This window comes from Macaca nemestrina, chromosome 7 (genome assembly GCF_043159975.1).
Source record: "Macaca nemestrina isolate mMacNem1 chromosome 7, mMacNem.hap1, whole genome shotgun sequence".
NCBI lineage: Eukaryota > Metazoa > Chordata > Mammalia > Primates > Cercopithecidae > Macaca > Macaca nemestrina.
This window is the reverse complement of record NC_092131.1, coordinates 32,774,893-32,799,117: the sequence shown is the minus strand read 5'-3', so window position 1 is coordinate 32,799,117 and position 24,225 is coordinate 32,774,893. Positions and strand designations below refer to the sequence as shown.

Sequence of the window (24,225 nt, the reverse complement as noted above, 5' to 3'; positions counted from 1 at the left end):
CTTAAGTCAAATTCCATGGTCACTAACTAATAATAGCATCTCAAAGAAATTTCAACCTAGAGAAATTCTGATGATGTAGTTAGAACACCAATCAGGACACTCACTTCATGGTTGATAATTCCTGACATGCACTGATTCAGACCCAGCTTATTGAACTCATTGAGTCCACAAGCCAGCACTTTGCCTGACTGGGTCAACAGAAATGTCCCATCACAGCCACATTGAACTGCAACAATAATCAAGGCCTTGGGAACATCCACCTGCAAGAAAAAAATCAGAAAAAGAAATCCCAAATATATAATTCGTATTAGAAAAAAAGCTCTTAAATTCTTTCAAAAGAGACATGCTGCATTTAGCAGAATGATTACAGAAATGTGAGGACCGCTCTATTCTTTTCAGATTTGCCCAGTGTCTTAGAGGCTATTTTTTCTTTTCTTTTTTTGAGACAGAGTTTCCCTCTTTTGCCCAGACTGGAGTGAAGACGCGCGATCTTGGCTCACTGCAATCTCTGCCTCCCAGGTTCAAGTGATTCTCTTGTCTCAGCCTCTGGAGTAGCTGAGATTACAGGTGCACACCACCATGCCCGGCTAATTTTTGTATTTTTATTGGAGATGGAGTTTCACCATGTTGGCCAGGCTGGTCTCGAACACCTGACCTCAGGTGATCTACCTATCTTGGCCTCCCAAAGTGCTGGGATTACAGGCATGAGCCATCACGCCCGGCTGAAACTACTATTTTCTTTTCTTGTTTTTTTTTTGAGGTGGAGTCTTGCTCTGTCACCCAGGCTGGAGTACAGTGGTATGATCTTGGCACACTGCAACTTCTGCCTCCCAGGTTCAAAGCTATTCTCCTGCCTCAGCCTCTTGAGTAGCTGGGACTATAGGCATGTGCCACCATGCTCGGCTAATTTTTGTGTTTTTAATAGAGACAGGGTTTCACCACATTGGCCAGGCTGGTCTCAAACTACTGACCTCAAGTGATTTGCCCGCCTCGGCCTCCCAAAGTGCTGGGATTACAGGCATGAGCCATTGTGCCCAGCCAAGGCTACTACGGTCAATGAAGAGCTCAAGTTTTATAATATCAAGGAAAAGGTGACAGTTCCAGGTCAACCAAACAAGACAGCCCCTCTCAGTTTGTTTTAGTAATAGTCCTACTTAGGGTGACTTGTCAAAAAGTTGAGAAAGAAGCTTCAATTCATTGCTGATTTTGTCTTGAGATGGAAGGCTGCTTGACAGTTACAGAAATTCAACAGCCCTAGAGGTCCCAATCTGGTCATTTTATAGGAGAGGTGGCAGAGTACTGAGGTAATATCTAGGATTTCCAAATGCTCATATATTTTTACAGCTAACTAGACAGGACTGGAGAATGGTGGCGTGATGCGTGTGTGGGTCCACAATGGATGTATGTAAAACCTGAAACCTCAACCCTCAGTTTCTGCCACAGCCTTTCCAGGAGAAAAGGAACAGCTGGGAATCCCATTGAGGATGGTCCTTAGAAACGCAGAATAATTTAATTTTTAAAATGTAAATAAAAACTGATGTCTAAAAGTTCCCAAGGAAAAAAAAAAAAAGCCAAAACACTGGTAAACAATAAATGGTATAGCTGATTTAGCCAACCCTCCAATGGGTAAGCCTGTGCCCTAGGGTAGGTGGGAGAGATGTGACTGTGCTTTCCCCCCAGCTGGTATCAGCCTCTGTGAGCCTCTCACAGGGCCAGCTCTGGCAAGGCTGAGAGTAATTAGATAGTAAGTTTCATGCAACATGACCGCTAAACAAAAACAACTATTAATATTTCATCTGGTGGTCAACTGTAGAAATAGGAAAGGAAAATGACTGTGTTGGGTTAAGAGACAGTATATTGCTTTACTGTATCTTCTTGAATTTTCCAGTGTATTTGTAGCTATATGTGACTTTTCTGCTGTACACGCTGATTTTAGCTTTCATCCCTGAGTAAGATGTGACTTCACAATGTCCACAGTCGTTGTATCCACTTTCTCAATTTTCTATGATTTGGTCAGATGACAAGACCACAGGGTGCTAAATCAGGAATCCTAGATTGTCGGTCTCCCACACAGGAAACATTTCAGAAATAAACACCTTGATACAGCAGAGCCAAGGAAAGAGGACATATTATTGGAGTCTGTGCGACTTAGATAGGTTTTAGAAAGAAGCTGCTTCTGATTTTACCTTTTGTGGTGTATAATAATCCTCTTCTGAATCCAAACCCAGTCGTCCTGAAACACACATAAGAATGAAAATCATTATAATGAGGGCTTCCTTCCCAGTGAAGAGGTTCTGTAAGATTCTCTTTTGCCAGGCATGGTGGCTCATGCCTGTAATCCCAGCACTTTGGGAGGCTGAGGCGGGCAGATCACGAGGTCAGGAGTTCGAGACCAGCCTGGCCAACATGGCAAAACCCTGTCTCTACTAAAAGTACAAAAAATTAGCTAGGTGTGATGGTGTGCGCCTGTAATCCCAGTTACTCAGGAGGCTGAGGCAGGAGAATTGCTTGAACTCGGGAGGTGGTGGTTGCAGTGAGCCCAGATCGTGCCATTGCACTCCAGCCTGGGTGACAGAGAGAAACTCTGTCTCGAGGAAAAAAAATAAAAAATTAAAAGATTTATGGAATCAACACTTCTCATTTAGGGGATGCATGATGTGTTTAGATGCATACAACTTTGAAGTCAGGTTGTATACCTGCGAAGAAGTGGACAGAGACAAGGCTACCCCTACCATATTCGCCACAGCCCCAAGAATAGACTTCCTTGTTTCGTGTCAGAACCACCACATGATTATCTCCACAGGAGACCTGCTCCACTGGATTGCTGAGGAAGAAGTTCAGCTGCATGGGTTCTAGCACTTCAGGGCCAGCAACTTTGTCCACCCCCATGCAGCCATAATAATCTGATCCAAAGGCATAGAGCTGACCCTCATCTGCAAAAGAAAGGAAAACAGAATCCATCAAAGGACTGACTTATTCTATCTAATCAGAAAATTGGGCAGGGCTGGAATGAGGACTACCCCAGCAAACGATCTCACATGAAATGATTATATCCAAGAAATTAAAAGGACAGACTGTGCAAGTCTAGAGTTCTATGTCAGAGAGTCATGTGTACTGCTACCACTACTATATAAAACAATTTAAAAAGTGGTAGCATTATCACGTTAAAAGGACTTAAAATTTTAATAGGGCCATCTTTGTTATATAGATTAAAAAAAAAAAGAGTTCCAAGGAACCATAAAGTAAGTAATGACAAGACTAAAACTAAACTTAGGTCTTGATCCTAATTTTGTGTTATCCATAGCCTGATGAGGTGGTAAGATTATTTTTCCTGCTAACCGGGACACACATTTTCTCCTGATCCCACCTCTTCTCTGTCTTCTCCTTGCTCACCACCACCTAATACTATAGCAAATTTGGCATGTTATTATTAATGAGTATATTTGCTCAAGGTCCTCTGGTTCTTTGTAGACTGTCTTTTGTTTTAAAATCCCAATTAAGATTGCACAGCATTAAGCAAAATACTCCCACATTAAATGCACTTAAGACACTTTCTGCTGATGGCTTACCAGTCACACAGACAGTGAAATCATCACCACATGAAACCTGATGGATAGCTTTGCCTTGCAACTTTTCCACATGCTTTGGCTGTCGATAGGAGGCTTTGTCTCCATGGCCCAGCTGACCATGGAGTTTAGTGCCTCCTTGCATGTTCTGTGAAATAAAGAGGTCTTATGACTTTTTTTTAAAATTACATTTTATTAAACTTAAAATTTTAAAGAGATGGGTTCTCGTTATGTTGCCCAAGCTGGCCTTGAACTCCTGGGCTCAAGTGATCCTCCTGCCTCGGCTTCCCAAAGTGCTGGGATTGTAGACATGAACCACCATGCCCGGCTGAGAGGTCTTATGAAGTTTTAATTTTTCATGCCAAAAGCTGATCTTTAATGTAACTTCATATGAAGAAAAACAGTAGAAAAAAAGAGCTAGAAGTTTAGGAATTAGAAAAAAATGGGCAAAGGGATTAAATATTTTAATAGCAAGTAGTATAAAGACCCTGCCAACAGGTAAAGAAAACTTAAAAAGTATCCAGATTAATATCCATTAATCTAATCTTTGTCCTTCAAGTCTAAGGTAAACAATATATTTAATTACAGGTGATGGTGAAAAAAATTCTTTATAATATAGTCTAATTTGGTTGCTTTCTACAGGAATATAGCTTCTTGAAAATCTGTACTAGAAGTTTCATAAATTTTGGTCACAGTTTCCCTGAAACATGGAAGAGTCAATGAGACTAGTCCTTGATGACTTTTCAACTTTTTTTTTTTTTTTTGAGATGGAGTTTCGCTCTTGTCACCCAGGCTAGAGTGCAGTGGCTCGATCTCAGCTCACTGCAAGCTCTGTCTCCAGGGTTCAAGCGATTCTCCTGCCTCAGCCTCCCAAGTAGCAGGGATTACAGGCACCTGCCACCACGCCCAGCTAATGTTTTGTATATTTAGTAGAGATGGGGTTTTGCCGTGTTGGCCAGGCTGGTCTCGAACTCTTGACCTGAGGTGATCCACCTGCCTCAGCCTCCCAAAGTGTTGGGATTACAGGCGTGAGCCACCACATCTGGCCTTTTCTATAGTTTTATAGAGAAAAATAATTCTATTAAATGAGTAAACTACAAGTCCTCATAATACATATACATATATATGTATATATTTTTTTTCAAACAAGCTCTTGCTCTGTCACCCAGGCTGGAGTGCAGTGGTGCGCTCTCCAGTGGTTCACTGCCATCTCCACCTCCCAGGCTCAAGTGATTCTCGTGCCTCAGCCTCCTGAGTAGCTGGAATCACAGGCATACGCCACTTTTGTATTCTCAGCTAACTTTTTTATTTTTAGTAGAGATGGGGTTTTGTCATGTTTGCCAGGCTGGTCTCAAACTACTGGCTTCAAACAATCCACTCGCCTTGGCCTCCCAAAGTGCTGGGACTTCAGGTGTGAGCCACTGCTCCCGGCCAATAAATGTTTAAGATACCAATTTCTCTCCAACAGCCTGAAATGAGCCTGAGAAGGCATAGCAAGAGACAGGCGGAAAGCCAAGAGAACACGCTATCACAGAAGGCAAGTGAAGACAAAGCTTCAAGGAGGGAGTGGTCAACTATGTCAAATGCTACCCAGAGTCAAGCTAAGTAAGGACTAAAAACCATCTGTTTTATTTTAGCAATTTATGGGTCATTTTTCAAGACTAGTTTCAGTTGAGTGGCAGAGACGGAAGCTGCACTGTAGGTGAATGAGGAGAGAGTGAGAGATAAGGAAACAGACAGCAAACACAATTTGTTAAAGAAGGTGAGAGAGGGGAGAATCTAGAGGGCAACAAAGAAATTCTACACAAAATATACCTAGCCATCTCCAATCACTGCTGTGGGCTTCAGGGGTTTCCTGACATGGTATAGTGCTTCCTTTGTTTACAAAGCTATTTCACAGATAATAGTTGCTCTGAACCTCATGGTAATATAACAGAGTAATTGAGTGACTTGTCTGAAATCATCCAGCTGTAAATGGGAAAGCCCAGTCTCCTGAGTCTTTCCATTTTCTCTCCCTCTCTAATTCATTCATTCAAAAACCATTTATAGGTGACCTAATATGTACCACCCCTGGGCGTACATCAGTGAACTAAACAGACAAAATTCCTGCTCTTATAATAGCTTCCATTCCATCACCCCAGGTTGCCACTCCCTTAGTATAGGTTCAGCTAATAAAATGCTTAAACATCGTGGGCCCAGTAAACTATTAGGCTTACAGCACTGTTCCAAAATGCTTAGCGTTCACTTACCACCCAAGTGTACAGTTCCTTCTCCACTGTGACCACAGCAAAGTGGGTATTCCCTGCACACACCTGCCGGGCACTACAGCCGCTCTTGATAACATCCAGTTTTTGGGGGGTGGATTTTCCACCACCCCAAACATAGACTTCACTGGTTCGTGATGTTACTACAGCAATGGGTGCTTCAGTCACAGTGCTTGACCTGCCAACAACCCCCAGAACAAAGGCACATTTAACATTAAAAACAATATCAAAGAAAAATGCTTCCAGTCTGTTCCCTGAGAAGAACTGCTAATTATGGTATGAGAAAGTATGTTCTTTCTCGACAACTTATTTCAATGTGCTCTATCACAGCAGACTTTGAAATTCCTGCCTCAGGGCTTCATCACAGCTTGGCCAGATCAGATTCCAGTCTGACCCATAACACCTACACTTTTCCACATTCATCATGGTAATGATGGCCACTTTAGTGTAAGGGTGAAATTATAGCTTTCTTCTTAGAAATGACTGTCTGAAATTTAAGCAGATGCTGGCTCCTGAAATCAAATAATGCCTATGCTCAAGAAAGACCCCCCCGGTTGTAATTTAGGATATATAAGTTTTTAAGAGTCTCTTGAACATTACCTTGGTCTCTTTGTAGGTGCATTAAGCAGAGTGACTTTTTCCTCCATCTCTCTACCAAAAGAAAAGCAAAGATACATGAGTGAAATAATAGGATTTTATATTGCAGAGGTGTGTTTAATACATTGCACAGATTTAATCCTCTTATAAACTGTATGCATCCTACAACATCACAATACTTTTAGCAAAGTACCTCGATACAACTCAAAACAATTATATAGTCCTTTCATTAGATAATTCATTAAATACCCAAAGGCCAGCAGTTTGGGGCCATTTGCTTTCTACCTCTGAGAAGTGGTCCAGGGTGGAACAGAGAGCCTTGAGAACCTCTGATGTACATGTTTAGTATCTGATGGACACCTTCATCTAGTCTGCCCACTGACTCCCAAACTCAGGATCTCCAAATATGAGTTTGTTAGCTTTTCCCCAAATGAGCTTTTCTTTCCGACTCCTCTATTTCTGTAACTAGCTGCAACAGCCTTCCCCAGTTCTCCCAGTCAACTGGGCTTAAAACCTCAGTCATCTCTGATTCATCTCTTTCCCTTTAATATTCAGGTTCTACAGATTCTACCTATATAGTACTTTTTGTACTCACCTCTTCCTTTCCAGTCTCACCACCTTAGTTCTGGGCAGCTCTACTTCCCACCTGTACTGTGATAATACCTCCTAATCAGCCTCACTTACTACAGTCTTAATCATTTTACTATACTAATTTAACGCAGATGCTAATATTGCTAAATAACTCTTCCTTAGATATGCCTCTCATCACACGAACTGCCCTCTCGCAAACATCCACTATCTCTCGACAGTGGACGTGATACCCACTCTATCTTTTGCACTACCTCTTGAATTAACCACAATCTTCTTGGCCTGGCATGCAAGATTTCCTACCTGTTTTTCCAGACTTCCTTCCTTTTGTTTGCACCCCATGTTCTAGCCCAGGGCTGTCATCCTAACTAAATCAATTATAGCTGAGCTCCTGGAGTAGTGCTCAGGCATCAGTACTTTTTGAAAGCTCCTGATATTTTGCATCAAAAGTCCCAGGTCTAGGACCACTAATCTAGCCAAATAGAATTTTGTGTTTCCTGAATATTTTCCACAACTTCCTGTGTCTATGTTTCTGCTTATGCTATATTCTCTGTCTGGAAAACTCTGTCTTGTGTTTTCCATCAAAGTACAAAGTTCCAAAGTATTGCAGGTAAATCTATAATTATCTCAGTAAAAATTTCATGCCTACACTCAAGAAGTAAGAGATTAAAATAGTGACTTAAAACAGTGATTATGCCGGGCTTGGTGGCTCATGCCTGTAATCCCAGCAGTTGGGGAGGCCGATGCAGGCAGATCACCTGAGGTCAGGAGTTCGGACCAGACTGGTCAACATAGTAAAACCTTGTCTCTACTAAAAATACAAAAATTAGCCAGGCATGGTGGCGCCTGCCTGGTCCCAGCTCCTCGAGAGGCTGAGGCAGGAGAATTGCTTGAACCTGGTAGACAGAGGTTGCAGTGAGCCGAGATTGCACCACTGCACTCCAGCCTGGGCAACAGAGTGAGACTCTCAAAAGGCAAATTAAAAAAAAAAAAAGTAAAATAAAATAAATCATTATACTGCTGTGAAATAAGCCAGATAAAAATTTTAAATATGCTTAACCAGACCAAAAGGGTGATACTGCCTGCACATGCACAAAACATAAATGGAAGTTCATGGTGCCATATCTGGAGTACAGTACATAATTTCAGGCACTAAAACACTGGCTGGAGAAGAACCAGAAAAGATTAATTAAATGGCATAGTAGAATAACAGTACGGATGAAACAGCAAATATGGAATTAGGGATGTATAGAATGTATCCAAGGGCAAGACTTGAAACAAGCATTGTATGTGAATATCTGGAAGGTATAAAAACAAAGAACTGGTAGTGGAGGAAGAAGGGTAGCAAGGCAAAAATAGTGTAATAGGATGAAATACAGACTCAAACATTTAAGGAAGATAAACGTTTTAAATTAAGGTGTGAAACCTCCTAGAGGAACTGAGGGATAAAGGATGTTCTTCCTATCTCTAGAGATATCTGACAGAATGAATCTCAGGAAATAACCTCTGAGGAGTCAATAAAACTCGACTTCAAATATGGGCAAAATGTACCTGAAGAGGATTCCTCCAACTCCAACCTACCACCTAAACAAATGCAGTGAAAAACAAAGGCCCAGGACGGGTATAGTGGCTCATGCCTGTAATCCCAACACTTTGGGAGGCTGAAGCAGGAGGATTGCTTGAGGCCAGGCAACAGCTTTGAGACCACCCTGGGCAACACAGCGAGACCCCGTCTCTATAAAAATAGAAAAATTGGCCAGTCATGATGGTGCACACCTGTAGTCCTAGCTACTTGGGAGGCTGAGGTGTGAGAATCACTTGCAGCAGGAGTTCAAGGCTGCAGTGAGCTAGGACTGTGCCACTGCACTCTAGCCTGGATGGCACAGTGAGACTCTGTCTCAGAAAACAAACAAAAAATAAAAAAACCAGAGGCCCAGTCCAATTCACACTACAATTGGTAAGCACCCTATGCCAGACCCTAGACTGACCACTTTTTATGCATTATCTTCTTTAATCCTGACCTCATCTTACTTTATAGAGGAGAAAGCTAAGAAATAAGGATGTTAAATAACTTGACAAAGATAATGACAAAATTCAGACATAAACATAAGGATGTCTGAGTCCAGACACCCCTCTTCCTTACTGCACTCTAATGCCTCAACTCTAGATTTAAAACCAATGGATGGAGGTGTGAAGGGCTCCTGGGTCTCATCAGTACGCATTTAGAACAAAATAGCACAGGCGAAGGAGGCAAAAGTCAGAAGCTATCCCTAAGCAATAAAAGCAGGGACTTGGTAGAAAATAGCACTATTGCAACCAAGTCCGGAAACACTACTCTTTCTTGTAGTACTTGGATCAAGCCTCTAAAAGTCATCTATCTCAGAAAAGACAATGGAGTGACTTCTTCATAATTTACCTCCTGCGTTTCCTGAGAAGAGGGCGATCTAGAAGTTCATCTGCAGTAGGTCTCTGCTCAGGATCCTAAAAAGTAAAAATAGGGTTAGTTTTCACTTAAAGGAAATGGGCAACATGGGATCTAAAGATAATTAGTCAAAGACCACTGCATTATCCCTTTGTTTTAAAAATCATTTCTTATGTGATACTCCACGTTTTATGTTTCTCACCTCATTATCATCAACACTTGTACATGAAGGAGAATGTTTATAATGCACCTTCCTCACTTGTTCAATTAGGGCAGTGGCTCTCAAACCTCATTATATACAGAATAGAAGAATCACCTGAGGGGTTTGTTACAAATAAAGATTTCTGGGCTTTATCCACAGAGATTCTGACTGAGTTCGTCTGGGGTGGGGCCCAGGAATCTTCTTTTTACTTATAAAACTCTCCCATTCCCTGGTGATTTTGACTCCAGTGTTTCATGAAACATACTTTGAGTAATACTAGAACTACATAGCAAGGGAACTATGAGATATGAGAAATACAGACATTCTGTATTAAAAGTGGTAAATTATCTTTCATTGCAGTTTTATGAAATATATATTCAGAAATTACTCTTGGTCATAAAAATGGAGCACAATTTAGATGGGAAATTCATTTCACAAACTAATACTTACAAAACAGAATAAAGGAAGAATTTGTTCACTGAAGCACACAACTATAATGAATTACCAATACCTATTCTGTGTATAGCCACAAATACACTCTACCCTGGGGAACTGGATGTGGTTTTGTATGGTTTATAGTTATGCCATACACCAAACACTGAGGCTGGAAGGGGAAATACGAAACTGAAATGAATATTTAAGTCACACCTACCTGGTCAAGGCACAAATGAACCATTTGGATCAATTCCAAAGAGTACTGGCTAGAGTCAACTTCCATGGCCCGAATTCCTTGCACGATCTTCACACACAGGTTGAGTGGGTTCTATGAGAAAATGATGACTGCATTGTTCCTGGTTATATGAAGATGATGCTATACTCTACTGGTAGGGGCTCTCAGGTGTCTATGACCATTATTTAAAGAACTGGCAATAGGTCTGACTTCTTGTTATAACTACTAGTATGCATCAACAAGAAATGGTTAGGGATGCACTAATACTATCAGACAGAATGAAGCCAACTGGCTATACAATCTATAACTATGTGGCCAACAATATAATACTCAGAGTATATGATAATCTGACCTTTCAACTGAATCCCAAGAAAAAGGAAAGCAAGACTAGCTATGCTTCTTGGCTTCATGTAGTTCCCTTGCCAACTAACTTGCCTTCTAATTTATATATCCTAGTTGTGGCTGTACAGGCAATACTCTGCTGCAACAGACAAGGCAGTGAATAATATTAAGATGATAATATTAACAATATTATAGTAATACCATTATTGAGAGACTACTACAAACTAGACAGGCACATTACATATATGGTATTTTTTAGCCTCACTAATGCCATTCAAGGAAATTATTATCATTATCAATTTATATATGAGAAAAATGGGGCTCAGAGATGTAAAGTAACTGACCAAAATCACAGATAGTAAAAATGAAGCTATAACTCCAATCAAAGCCTGACTCCAAGTCATATATACACACACATATATACACACACACACGTACAAATACACAACATATATATATACACATATTTCTTGAGACAGAGTCTCACTCTGTCACCCAGGCTGGAGTGCAGTGGCACGATCTCCGCTCACTACAACCTCTGTCTCCTGGGTTCAAGTGATTCTTGTGTCTCAGCCTCCTGAGTAGCTGGGATTACAGGCATGTGCCACCATGCCTGGCTAAGTTTTGTATTTTTTAGTAGAGATGGGGTTTCACCACGTTGGCCAGGCTGGTCTCGAACTCCTGACCTCAGGTGATCCGCCCGCCTCAGCCTCCCAAAGTGATGGGATTACAGGCATGAGCCAACATGCCCAGCCTCTGACTCCAAGTCATTTTTCTTCCACCATACTATTTAGGGGAATTAGATGATATACTAGAACAACCCTCAGGATTTAGAAAAATGAATAGGTCTTATGAAAGGGCAATGAATTTACATTACCTTACATTTGCGTTTTTCATATACATTATGAGAGAATCTCTGTATGGGGAATATATATTGTTACCATGTTATAGATAATGAAACAGAGGATCCAAGAGATGAAGTGATTTGCCTAAATTCTCACACCTGGTTGGTAGAGGCAACTGGATGTGAATCCACTTTAGCCCCTCAGTGTGCTCCATGGACCAGCAGCATCAGCATCACCTGGGAGCTTGTTAGAAACACAGAATATCAACCCTGCCCCCCAAAAAAATCTGCATTTCAACAAGATGACTTTGTATGTGTATTAAAGTTTGAGAAGCACTGCTTTATATAAGGTTGTACTTTAATTTACTTAAAAAAAGAAAGAAAGACTTAAAGGGATTCATTGTCTATAAAGCAATGACAATCTTTATTTTTTAACAGATAAACTTTTTTTTTTCTCTAGTTAATGAATATTTTTAACACCCACAATGTGTTAGGTATTGTAGAAAATAAAGCAAACATTTGGAAGGGTTTTAGATTACCTGGCAAAACCACAGCTATATAAAAAAAGTTAAGTACAATAAAGTGATACTGGTGCTATGTCAGAAGTGTTTACAAAGATAGAATAAAGGCATAAAAAAGTAACAATTTAGGAAAGGGCCTAAATATGCTGGGCATGGGGGCTCACACCTGTAATCCTAGCATAGGCTGAGGCAGGAGGATCACTTGAGGCCAGGATTTTGAAACCAGCCTGGGTAACATAGTGAGAACCCATCTCTACAAAAAATAGCCAGGTGTGGTGAGGCATGCCTGTAGTTCAAACTACTCAGGCACTGAGGCGGGATGACTGCTGGAGCACAGGAATTTGAGACTGCAGTGAGCTATGATCACAACACTGCACTCCAGGCCTGGGCAACAGAGTGAGACCCAGATAAAACAATTGTCTTTTGCTCCCTTCCATTCTGTTCACTAGATTTGCGTCCTTTTACACGTTTCCAAGAAAGTGATGCAGTAGTTGCATGATCATCTGGCTGCTGTTAATAATGTTCCACTTCCTACTGCTTGAAAAAGTGAACCATCATGTTCCATTTTTTGCTTTTAAGAGATGAACTTTTTAATTTAATTTTAATTTTTTTTGAGACAGGGTCTTGCTCTGTTGCCCAGGCTGGAGTACCGTGGTGCAATCTTGGCTCACTGCAACCTCCACCTCCTGGGTTCAAGCAATTTTTGTGCCTCAGCCTCTCGAGTAGCTGGGATTACAGGGGCACGCCACCACACCCAGCTAAGTTTTGTATTTTTAATGGAGATGGGGTTTCACCATGTTGGCCAGGGTGACCTCAAGTGATCCACCCACCTCGGCCCCCCAAAATGCTGGGATTACAGGCATGAGCCACTGCGCCTGGCTGGGTCGATAGCATTTTAATAATAGATTACTAATCTTGTACCTGAATACAGGTTATTTTTGCCAGAAATCAGAAGCCTGGGAATAGAGTTGATCTGCTTAGTCAGGCTGTACCACTTGCAACCTGCTAAATGCAATATAGGGATAATATGCCAACTTACTGTAGCATCAAACGTCCTCTTCAAGGTAAGGAGTTCAAAAATGACACAGCCTACTGCCCAGATATCAGACTTGAAATTGTACTTTACTCCTTGACAGAGCTCTGGAGACATGTAATACGGGGTTCCCACAAGCTGAGCAACAAAGAAACAATCAAAGAATAACTTCTTTTCTGAGGTAACTATGTTAACATTTCAACAGCTTAATTAAATTTCCCAGGAACTAGTGACAACAACCATAAAACATTCATCAGCAGATTCCAAAATGGTTTTTATGAGATGATGCCACTATGGAAAGAAATCTTAATTCATATCAAATCTCTTGGGTCAATTATAAAGGGACAATCTCTGTGATAAAGGAACTGTGGTAACTTGAGGGGCTCAATAGCTGTGTGATTCCTAGATCACAGAGGCTTCAGGCGTTCAAGGCCTGCTGAAGACTTTACACATACTTAAAGACATACTTAGTAAAAGTTCACCAATGGGAAAAAAACCCAAACACTGGCAGTGGGGAGATGGTAACTGAATGATGGAATTAGATGTTTTAACTAAAATACACGTAATGAAACTTTTAAAATGGCCCAATTTGGCATCTGTTACGCTAATACAACTAGTGAATTTCTTTTGAATTTGAAAAAGATTTTCTGACTTCAAAAATAAACTTGGAAATAAAAATGTCCTAAGAAGTCATGCCTCTCCCAAGATGAGATATAATGAAGGCCCTAGCAGCTCTAATAAAACTCATAGTCAGCTTTAATCAGCAAAGCAAAGCAAATTTCAGATGGCTTACATGGCTTTTATAAATTTTCATATCATTCCTTCTTTGCATTTAACTAGCTAAAAAGAGTCAAGTCTTGGTTTTATCAGATTGTTCTTGATGAGAAAAATCCATATAAAGACATGATTGCTTCTTCAGAAGCTCACTTTGGCCTCCATCATAGAAACATCTGAGTCCCTGAAGCAGAGACTCCAAACCCTAAACATCTAAATTGCTTGCAGACAAATCTTGACATTATTTAAAAAAAAAAAAAAAAAAAAAAATTATTGGCCAAAATCAGTTTTCAAGTTCTTTTAAGGATACAGCATTGTGAAACTAGAATAATAACTGGGTTTTATAATTCCTAAAAGGATAAGATTACTGTCCCAAAGATCAACTTATGTCTACTCTTTACCAATGATCTTTCTCAAAATCACGTGAGAGGGGAACCCTGTGCAGTTCAGACTGTGTATAATATTAAAGAATAGATTGTTCTCTGAGCATCAGCCTTCACTTGTAATATAGGGGTTCTCTTTGAACCAGAAGCATTCAAAGGAAAAACAAAAAGAGATGTCTAACACCTTGAGCTCAAACATTAAATAAGAGATAAAGTGAAATCTACTAAAGACCCTAACCTGGACAAAACAGTAAAGCATTTTGTTGCTTTTAGATTAAGCCCCTAATCAGTATTGGAAAAAGGTTATGAGGTCAGAGGTGTAACGTGGGCAATGACTTAAATGCCTGCTAGTGGGCCCAGGAAAAAGACTTCTGAAGACATTCATTAAAAGTATGGAAAACTTGAAAGAATATTGAGAAAAGTATGCAAGATTTAGGGAGTATAGTTATATTTCCCAGTACTAGAAAAGAAAATAAAAATTAAGACAAGGGTAACACATACCGTCTCAGCCATGGAATACTCAGAATTAAGTTTCTTTGCTAGGCCATAATCTCCAAGTTTTATCAGGTTTGCCTTGGTCAGAAAAATATTTAATGTCTTTATATCTCTGAAAAAAAAAGATGCTGCAAATTAAGTTCACACAGATAATTGTTTTATTTCATCCCCCGTCTTGCCCAGGATTATTACAGAATAAAAATGAGTGTGGGCCGGGTGCAGTGGCTCACATCTGTAATCTCGGCACTTTGGGAGGGCAAGGCAGGAGGATTGCTTGAGGCCAGGGGTTCTAGACCAGCCTGGGCAACATAGTATGACCCCATCTCTACAAAAAATGAATTAGTCAGGCATGGTAGCAAACACTTGTAGTCCTGGCTTCTCGGGAGGCTAAAGCACCTGAGAATCAGTTAAGCCCAGGAGGCTGAGGCTGCAGTGAGTCATGACTGCACCACTACATTCTAGCCTGGGCAACAGGGTGAGACCCTGTCTCAAAAACTAAAATAAAATAAAAAAAGAGTGTTACCATTGCTCATATTCTGTCCTAAACATCCCACAGTGGTCGTCACTTTCACATGGTGTTTAACACTGAAGTGGGGACTTTAAAGGAGTGAAGGCAGAGAATTAACTTCATCCTCTAGGGCTTCACAGCATAGAAATATCTCCCATACTACTGAAGCTATTAGGAAAAGTTGAGTGGGTCAGATGAGGAAAATGGTGCTCTAGGTAACCATAATTCCCGTAAGATACCACAGCTCTTCAACTATCACTTATGCCTTGAATTAAATGATATCAAGGCAACTTTAACTAACTTGGTTGGTGTCAAAGTTTCAAATAATCTGTTAAGGCAAGAGAAGAGGCCTACACGTCCCCACAACGATATGATTAGGCCATTTAGTCATCTAAATAAAATCACAGGCTATTTTTCTAAAGATTAATTGACCATATGTAAAACAAAATGAACTGTGCCTGGTTCACTATGGCTTCCTTATTGAAAGATGTGAATAAACCAGAACAATATACTTTGTTACTTTTAAAAGAAAATAACAACATGCAACAGAAGCCATTCAATAGCTATCCAGAAATATATGTTAACTGAATGAACAAACCAATAAAAAAAGAAATCTTAGTGTATTATAATTAATCTCTGGCACTAGTCAATGACTCACTTAAGAAGGGTATAATGATGTGAAAATGTTACTGAGATGGTTCTCTTCTATAGCTAGAAATGAATGGAAATGTGCTTGTTTTTAAAGATCTGGTAAATTTGTACAATTAACTGTACAAAGTGAAGAGGTTTTTATTTAAATTAAAAGCGCTTAATTATAGAATTAAAAAGAATTGCCAATTATTACTGCTGTGAATCTTACCAAATACTACTTCTCATAGTGCTTTCTAGGCTTTACTGATGAATTAACAAACTGAATTCTAAAATTTTTGTCTGTAAAATGACTAAGTAGTACTTGGCTACTGAGGAGATTCTTCCTAGATCATAAACATGGTTTAACTTCAGGGAGTGAAAATAACATTCCTCATTATTTTCCTTTCCTAATGATATAAATGGAAAAACTCTTGGCTGCTTAATCAAGAAAATAAAAGTGTTGTTGGGGGGTATCCAGGGTAGGGGCTGAATTGGTAGAGAAGAATCCATCCATAAATTTTTTTACTTTTTACCTATGAAGGATTCCAGCTTTATGGATACAGCTCACTGCTGAAACAATCTGAAATAGGTACCACACCACCATCTGCAGAGAAAAAATAAATATTTGGATTAGAAACAAAAAGCTCCATTTAAGTAAATACACACACATACACAAACAAACAAAACAAAGAAAGCTGCAACCAGAAGTTATGATTCAACATGACTTGACATCTCTTCCTTGCAGGTTGAGTAGGCAAAGAAAAGTGAAGGGGTAAAAAAACACAAAAAACAGGTTCCTCATAAAATTGTTCCAATGTCATTATAATATATAGTATGGTAAAGCAGACATGTGGAAAAACTCAGGAAGAATGCAAAGTTATAGAAAACTGGGCATACCAGTATGCAGTAATAGAACCAGGAAAGAAAGCCCACAGAGAATCATGATGTGGAGGTAAAACGTTTAGGAAGCAGCTATAGACAGCTTCCTTGTTAGAGGTTTCCTTTCTCATGAATATCAGAGCCTGGAAGGAGTCTGAACAAAAGGAAAAAAACACTCTTCATTATTGGAAGAGTAAATACAGAACTAGAATGCAAGAATTACAACACTACAATTCTAACTTCCTTCCATAGAAATATGAATTACCTCTTCCTCAAACAACTTGTCCTTCTGACGAAGGATTTTGTCATACAGGTTCCCTCCTGCAATTAAACAAGACACAGGTTTGAATTGCTTAATACAGATCAAAGCTTGGCTCCTGTTACAGGGTTTTTTAGGTGACACAAGCAAATGAAGGATTCTGCTTTCTCTCCATAGGCAACTACTTCTTTTGACTTTTCACATGGGCACAAAACTCTTCCCATCTCTCAAGGACTGCATCAGAAATATTCTTCAAAGATCTCCCTAACACAAGAGTCTTAATAAAAAAAAAGACATTTTAAGAAAAGATGTGAGTAAAGACCATTCTTGTTGTTCCCAACAAGTATATTCAAAATCAGATTTCTTTTCTAGAACTCTCCTTTAAGAACTCTGTAATATTTTTGTAACAACTCTCCCAGTTGTGACTACTATAACATTTGGATTAGGCTGGGCACAGTGGCTCACGCCTATAATCCCAGAACTTTGGGAGGCTGAGGTGGGCAAATCGTTTGGGTTTGGGAATTCAAGACCAGCCTGGGCAACACAGCAAAACCCTATCTATACCAAAAATACAAAAAATTAGCCAGGTGTGGGGGCACGTGCCTGTGGTCCCAACTAATCAGGAGGCTGAGGTGGGAGGATCGCCTGAGCCTGGCAGGCGGAGGTTGCAGTGAGCTGAGATCGCACCACTGCACTCCAGGCTGGGTGACAGTGAGAGTCTATCTCAGGAAAAAAAGAAAAAAATTGGATTACATCTGTGATACAATGTTTTGTATTTATAGGGTATATATTTACAAATTTTCTACTTCACACCAAAAAATTTCCCAAAATTTAGGGTCTACCCCTAGACTGTTTCCTATCATTACTCTCTTTACTAATTCCTTCCTGTGGAATAAGTGTGAATTTACTTCTCTCTTTCCTTTATCTAGTAATACAGACCGCAAGTAATCATGGTTCATCTTACATCCCACCTGCAACTATAACTTACACTTTAGCCCTGGGTAAGTTTTTACTTCTTTTCCCCTGCAACTTAGTAACTCAGTTTCAACAAATGTATCATTTGTTCTAGTTCTTCCTAATCACAAAAGCAGTTAATGTCCTAGGGCTTCTCCTACTTCGAAAATTCTTAACAGAATCTTGTATATGGCACTGATCACCAATGATCATAATATACAAGAGTTTACACAAGAAAGTTATAAGGGACGAACATGCTGGAACCTCTTTAGCATGCAGTTCAGAAAAGGGCTTTGGAGGTTCTCTTGTGCAATAAGATGATTAACAGCTAGTACAGTATGTAGCAAACACTTTCTACCTACCAAATACTATGCATGTAATATAACAATCCTAGAAAGTAGGTACTGTTATCAATAAACTTTTCTTTTTTGAGATGGAGTTTCGCTCTGTCACCAGGCTGCAGTGGCGTGATCTCCACTCACTGCAACCTCCAACTCACTGGTTCAAGCGATTCTCCTGCCTCAGCCTCCCCAGTAGCTGGGATTATAGGCACGCGCCACCATGTGCAGCTAATTTTTGTTATTTTTAGTAGAGATAGCGTTTCACCATGTTGGCCAGGATGGTCTCGATCTCCTGACCTCGTGATCCGCCCAACTCAGTCTCCCAAAGCATTGGGATTACAGGCGTGAGCCACCGTGCCCAGCCTTTTTTTTTTTTTTTTGAGACAGGGTCTGGCTCCATCGCCCAGGCTGGAGTGCAGTGGTCTGAGCTCACTGCAACTACTGCCTCCCTGTCTCAAGCCATCCTCCCTCCTCAGCCTCCCAAGTAGCTGTGACTACAGGTGCACACCACCACACCCAGCTAATTTTTTGCATTTTTGGTAGCAACAGTGTTTTACTATGTTGCCTAGGCCTTCCTCGAATTCCTATGCTCAAGTGATCTGCCTGTCTTGGTTTCCCAAAGTGCTGGAATTACAGGCGTGCACCACTGTCCCTGGCCAACAAACTCGTTTTAAAATGAGGAAACTGCTGGGTGCGGTGGCTTAAGCCTGTAATCCCAGCACTTTGGGAGGCAGAGGTGGGCGGATCACCTGAGGTCAGGAGTTAGAGACGAGCCTGGCCAACATGGCAAAACCCTGTCTCTACTAAAACTACAAAAATTAGCTGGGCGTGGTGGCGCATGCCTGTAATCCCAGCTACTCAGGAGGCTGAAGCAGGAGAATCGTTTGAACCCAGGAGGCGAAGGTTGTGGTGAGCAAAGATGGCACCATTGCACTCCAGCCTGGGCAACAAGAGTAAAACTTTGTCTCAAAAAAATAAATAAATAAAAATAAAGTGAGGAAACTGAGGCACAGAGAAGTTAAGTTTCTTGCCACAGTTATAGAGCTAGAAAGTAGACAAACTTGGGTTTAGAGTCTATTTTCTTTAACAACTAAGCTATACTGCTATCTTACAAGCAAAATGATCTGAAGAAATCAGGGATCAGATAAATAGCGCCATGCTTTACCATATATACCACTTTCACTCAGTTATGATCTTTGGACTACTTTTCAATAGGATAGCTTTAGCTGAAAATATAAATAAATATCACCTACAAGATATTATTAAATACTGTATCAAGCACTGCCAAGCCACATTCTGGTTAACTAATGTCATTTCATGAAAAAAAAAAACTTGAAAAATAAATGTAAAATCCAACCGAAGAAAAGATAGTTTGAAAATGGAACTATAATCAAAAGAGAAAATCTGGATATGCAGGGGGAAAATCCCTCTCCTTATTTCGTTAACCACTTCAAAATTCTCCAAGGCCTGAAAAGTTTCTCTTAAACTCGAGACATTCATTTAAAGTTTTTTTTTTTTTTTTTTTTTGAGACGGAGTCTCGCTCTGTCGCCCAGGCTGGAGTGCAGTGGCGCGATCTCGGCTCACTGCAAGCTCCGCCTCCCGGGTTCACGCCATTCTCCTGCCTCAGCCTCCCGAGTAGCTGGGACTACAGGCGCCCACAACCGCGCCCGGCTAATTTTTTGTATTTTTAGTAGAGACGGGGTTTCACCGTGGTCTCGATCTCCTGACCTTGTGATCCGCCCGCCTCGGCCTCCCAAAGTGCTGGGATTACAGGCGTGAGCCACCGCGCCCGGCCATTTAAAGTTTTTATCACTGTATATGTCTCTTCTTATATTCTTCTCCTCAAGGTAACTATGAGTCTACGAAAGTCTTGCTGGAGAAAGTCCCACTGAACTCTATCTTACCATTACAATATTCCAGCTCAATCAGCAGGGTGGTATTGTCCATGAAGTGATTGTAGTAGGCAATAATGTTGTCATGCTGCAGCAGTGCCAGAATAACAATCTCATTCAAGGCATCACGACGTTCCTTCTCAGACAGCCGGGTCAAATCAACTTCCTTCCACACAACCAGTGAGTCATCCTAAACACAGTAACAGAGGTATCGTGCTTTTCCTCTTGCCTGGCAGCAAATGAATCCACACCTAGATTTGTAAGCCTAGAAGCAAAACTACCTAAGAGGAGCAGAGACTGACTCCTCTTATTTTTTCCTTTTAACAGACTTCAAAGGTTATGTGTACAATTTAGCATTATAATTTATCACAGGACAGGGGAAGTAAAGCATTACGACGTCGTCGTCACACTCAATTTGCATGATGTCAGTTCCAGGTAAAAATATGGGCTGGGCATAGGTCTCAAAAAGATTCTATTGAGGATACTATGACAGACTGCTAATCATGATGGTGATTATGGCAGGGCAAGAATACTTGAGAGGTAGAGAACTGGGGAGCAATTATCTATAGTTGGTCACAGCTTCTAAAATGAAAATACTAAACTTGCCTCTAGTTTTATAAATTTAGACTTACCCTTTCTGGATAAGTCATGCCCCCTTTTGCAACTCTATAATCTCTCACACTTTTATGTATCACATTTTCTTCCATTCCTGAAAACTTACCTGTAGCTCCTGATGTCTACCATCTTTTTTTTTTTTGAGATACAGTGCAGTCATAGCTCATTTCTGCTCTGAACTCCTGGGCTGAAGCAATCCTCCTACCTCAGCTTCCCCAGTAGTTAGGACTACAGGCATTGCACTGCCACACTCAGCTAAATTTTTTTTTTTTTTAAGAGATGGAGTATCACTGTGTTGCCCAGGCTGGTCTAGAACTCCTGGCCTCAAGCGACCTGACCACCTTGGCCTCCCAGGTGTTGGGATTACAGGCATGAGCCACTGTGCCTGGCCTCATTTTTTGCTGACACTGCTTCCTAGCCCAGGAGCATCTCCACCAATGTAACCCTCCCCATCCTTTTGAATGCCTCTGCCAAGCCTTTACAATGTTTTTGAAAAGACTCTGATGAACCTTTTACTGTAACCATGCCTTTAATTTTTAGACCCCATACACTGAAATATTTGTCCATTCTTTTCATATCTCTACATATACAACTTAATGCTATGTGTTTACTAACAATGGCCAACTTTTCCTATTGAAATATAAGCTTCTAGAGGAAAAGAGTGCTTCTGAACTTCTGTAAATTCACAGACCTAATAAATATTTGGTGATATGGATAACGCTATGCAATTTTTGAGAAGTGTAATCAAATTTAACTCAAAACAAATCCAGTAATCAAGTTCAACAGGATAATAATAAAAAGGCAATGGGCAAGATGTGAGACTTTAGTTCTAGTCCAAGATTTACTTATAACATAAGTGAGCAAGTGACTTAAGTATACTGTCTTAGTTTCTCTAACTAAAATATAGAAATAACAATCCTTATCTCCTCTTTCTCATTTGAGTGCAAAAAAGAAAACAGACTACTAAGAATAACTCTAACATCATACATTAACGTGGCTTCAGGATAAAAAAGAACACTTAAAAATATTTTCTTGCAACCACTTCTCTCCTTCTCCATCTTTCAGCCTTAAAAGTATGCTGGCTTGGAACACACACCAGAACTGCAGATGGATGGATCACTTTCGGCAACCCCAGCAAGTTCTCATTAAATGTTTACCCTAAAGTAAGATTTTATGATCAAAACCAGTATATCGTTAGTTTTTGGAAGTAGAATCATCACTGCAGGGTTTTACACTAGTATATATTCTTAACTTGGGATTCCGTGATCCATGGATCTCTCCAAAGGATGTGCCTATGTGCAAATGTGTTGATGGAGGGGGTAAGATTACTTTGCTTATGTTAGGTTCTCAAAGGGGTCCTTGTGCCCCCCAAATTAAGAACTAATGGCTTAGAATATACCAACAGAGTACTTCCCATGCATAAACCCTGTAGGATAAACACTGATAAAGAACCAACACACAAAGATCTTCCCAATGAGCTTCAAGAAAAGCTTCCAACTGAGTGATCACAGCTGAACTTAAAGATAATGACACAAACTACGGAGGTGCCACCGGTGTGGGGATTTTGAAGCTATGCCCGTCCTCCTCACCCCGACCTTGGAAAACTATATATACAGCATGAGGGGAGGGAAGTTTTGGCAATACCTCACATTCGTATACCACTTTAATTTACAGAACAAGCGCCTTCGTTTCATTCTCAAGATAATCTTAAAAAAAAAAAAGGATGATTTCAAGGTATTATCAGTAAGCCCATTTTACAGATGGGGATGCTAAAGCTCAGAGACGGTTAGGTGACTTAGGCCAATCAAAAATGACTAGTTAGTCAAACCAATGATCTTGCCAATTTCTTGTGCCGATGAGTGGGAAGAGCGGTGAAGACCCTGACACATATATCCTGTGGGCGCCTAAAGCGCTAAGCTCACGACGCTGAGAAAGCGGGGCCGGGAAGAAAGGACTCGGGGCGACCCGACAGCGCCAGACAGGACGGCAGGTGCCGAGGGCCGCTACCTCGGTGCGGCGGTACAGCGTGGCTTCCCCGAAGGCGCCGCGGCCCAGGACGCGGATAGGGATGTAGTGCAGCTCCTCCTGCTCCGCCGCGCCGCCGCCGGCTCGCGGCCCCTGACTAGCGCTAGGCCCCGGACTCGAGTCCCCGCAACCCCCGGACTCGCTCCCAAAGTCCGAGTTGATGGAATCGCAGTGTCGTTCGTACTCGCCCAGCACCGACATGGCGGCGACCGCGGGCCTTCGGGACCGGCCTGCGTATGGCCGGAGGCGCTAGCCGCGCTGCGTCCCGCTCGCTTCAGATGCCGGCCCGCGGATCCGTCAGCCCAGCAACCCCGCGAAGCTCCATGGTGGCTCCTGCCCCCTGACCCGGAAGCAGTTCTCTGTGTTTCCGGCCCGGCTGAGTTTCCCCCGCCTTTGCTTGCCAGCTTGGCTAGTCTAGCGGCCAAGGCTTCCCGCTTTCGGGGAAGGCCTGCTAAGTGAGGCTTCGGGCTGGGATTGGCGGGCGCGTGGTGGGAACTGCGTGGAACCGAAGGGCTCCCACGGGAACAAGGGCATCACTGACAGTACGGCCTCTCGGGTCTGTTTACCCTCCTCTGCCTCCCTGGTCCGGTCCCCATACAACTTCGAGGTTCAGAGGTCGTCCAGTCTCATCTTGACCTCAGGTCTGTGACAAGAGGGTGATTGGGGAAGCATTCCCAGTGTACACCTTCTTTCACCTTCCAACGTTGGACAGCATTCTTTTTTAGAAAGATAGTATAGTAAAGATAATATGGCCGGACAAGGTGGCTTACGCCTGTAATCTCAGCATGTTAGGAGGCCGAGGTGGGCGGATCACCTGAGGTCAGGCGTTTGAGACCAGCCTGGCCAACTGGTGAAACCGCGTCTCTATAAAAATACAAAAATTATCCAGGCGTGGTGGCAGGCACCTGTAATCCCAGCTACTTGAGAGGCTGAGGCTGGAGAATCAATTGAATGGAAGGAGGAGGTTGTAGCGACCCGAGATCGCGCCACTACACTCCAGCCTGGATGACAGAGCAAGACTTTGTCTCAAAAAAAAAAAAAAAAAAGTAATATAGACAGCCTAAATGTCCGCCTCCTGTCATCTCAGTCCCTGGTTCCAGTTCTTTCTCCCAGAGCCATCCTAAGTCCCTCCCTCTTCTACACAACTCCAAAAATATTTTGTCAACTTTCCTGACACTTTCCTTCTCCCCCGTCTCTTTTTCCAGGTTCAGTTTATTCAGATTTTTCCAGATCTTTGACCATATGATCTCATGAAACATTGAGCATTCGGTGCCACACACTGTTTGGGAACAGGAGATCTGCAATAACATGCTCCCTACCGTCAAGTAGGAAAACAGCAATACGGTGAACAATAGGTGTTCCATCAGTTATGTGACCTTGGGCAACTTCTCATCTCCAAGCTTGTTTTTGAACTCTATAA

The 24,225-nt window shown here is 41.4% G+C and overlaps 1 protein-coding gene across 4 annotated transcripts in view; it reads right to left on the bottom strand.

Moving 5' to 3' along the window:
- Positions 1–23,140, bottom strand: part of LOC105495785 (NIMA related kinase 9) — a 44,424-nt gene extending 21,284 nt beyond the window's left edge. For 2 of the 4 annotated variants that reach the window (XM_011765549.2, XM_011765550.2), the window contains exons 1-14: positions 22,788–23,140; positions 20,178–20,355; positions 16,984–17,039; positions 16,373–16,443; positions 14,708–14,813; positions 13,056–13,187; positions 10,292–10,402; positions 9,432–9,496; positions 6,431–6,481; positions 5,816–6,008; positions 3,570–3,714; positions 2,697–2,933; positions 2,187–2,233; positions 105–260 (exon numbers count right to left, since the gene is read on the bottom strand). In XM_011765549.2, the coding sequence (XP_011763851.2) occupies positions 105–260; positions 2,187–2,233; positions 2,697–2,933; positions 3,570–3,714; positions 5,816–6,008; positions 6,431–6,481; positions 9,432–9,496; positions 10,292–10,402; positions 13,056–13,187; positions 14,708–14,813; positions 16,373–16,443; positions 16,984–17,039; positions 20,178–20,355; positions 22,788–23,006 (1,767 nt within the window). In that variant the 5' untranslated portion in view covers positions 23,007–23,140. Of the gene's footprint in view, positions 1–104; positions 261–2,186; positions 2,234–2,696; positions 2,934–3,569; positions 3,715–5,815; positions 6,009–6,430; positions 6,482–9,431; positions 9,497–10,291; positions 10,403–13,055; positions 13,188–14,707; positions 14,814–16,372; positions 16,444–16,736; positions 16,862–16,983; positions 17,040–20,177; positions 20,356–22,787 lie in introns of those variants that run through there. The other 2 variants (XM_011765551.2, XM_011765552.3) reach the window with 2 other exon arrangements.
- Between the last annotated feature and the right edge of the window lie 1,085 nt (positions 23,141–24,225).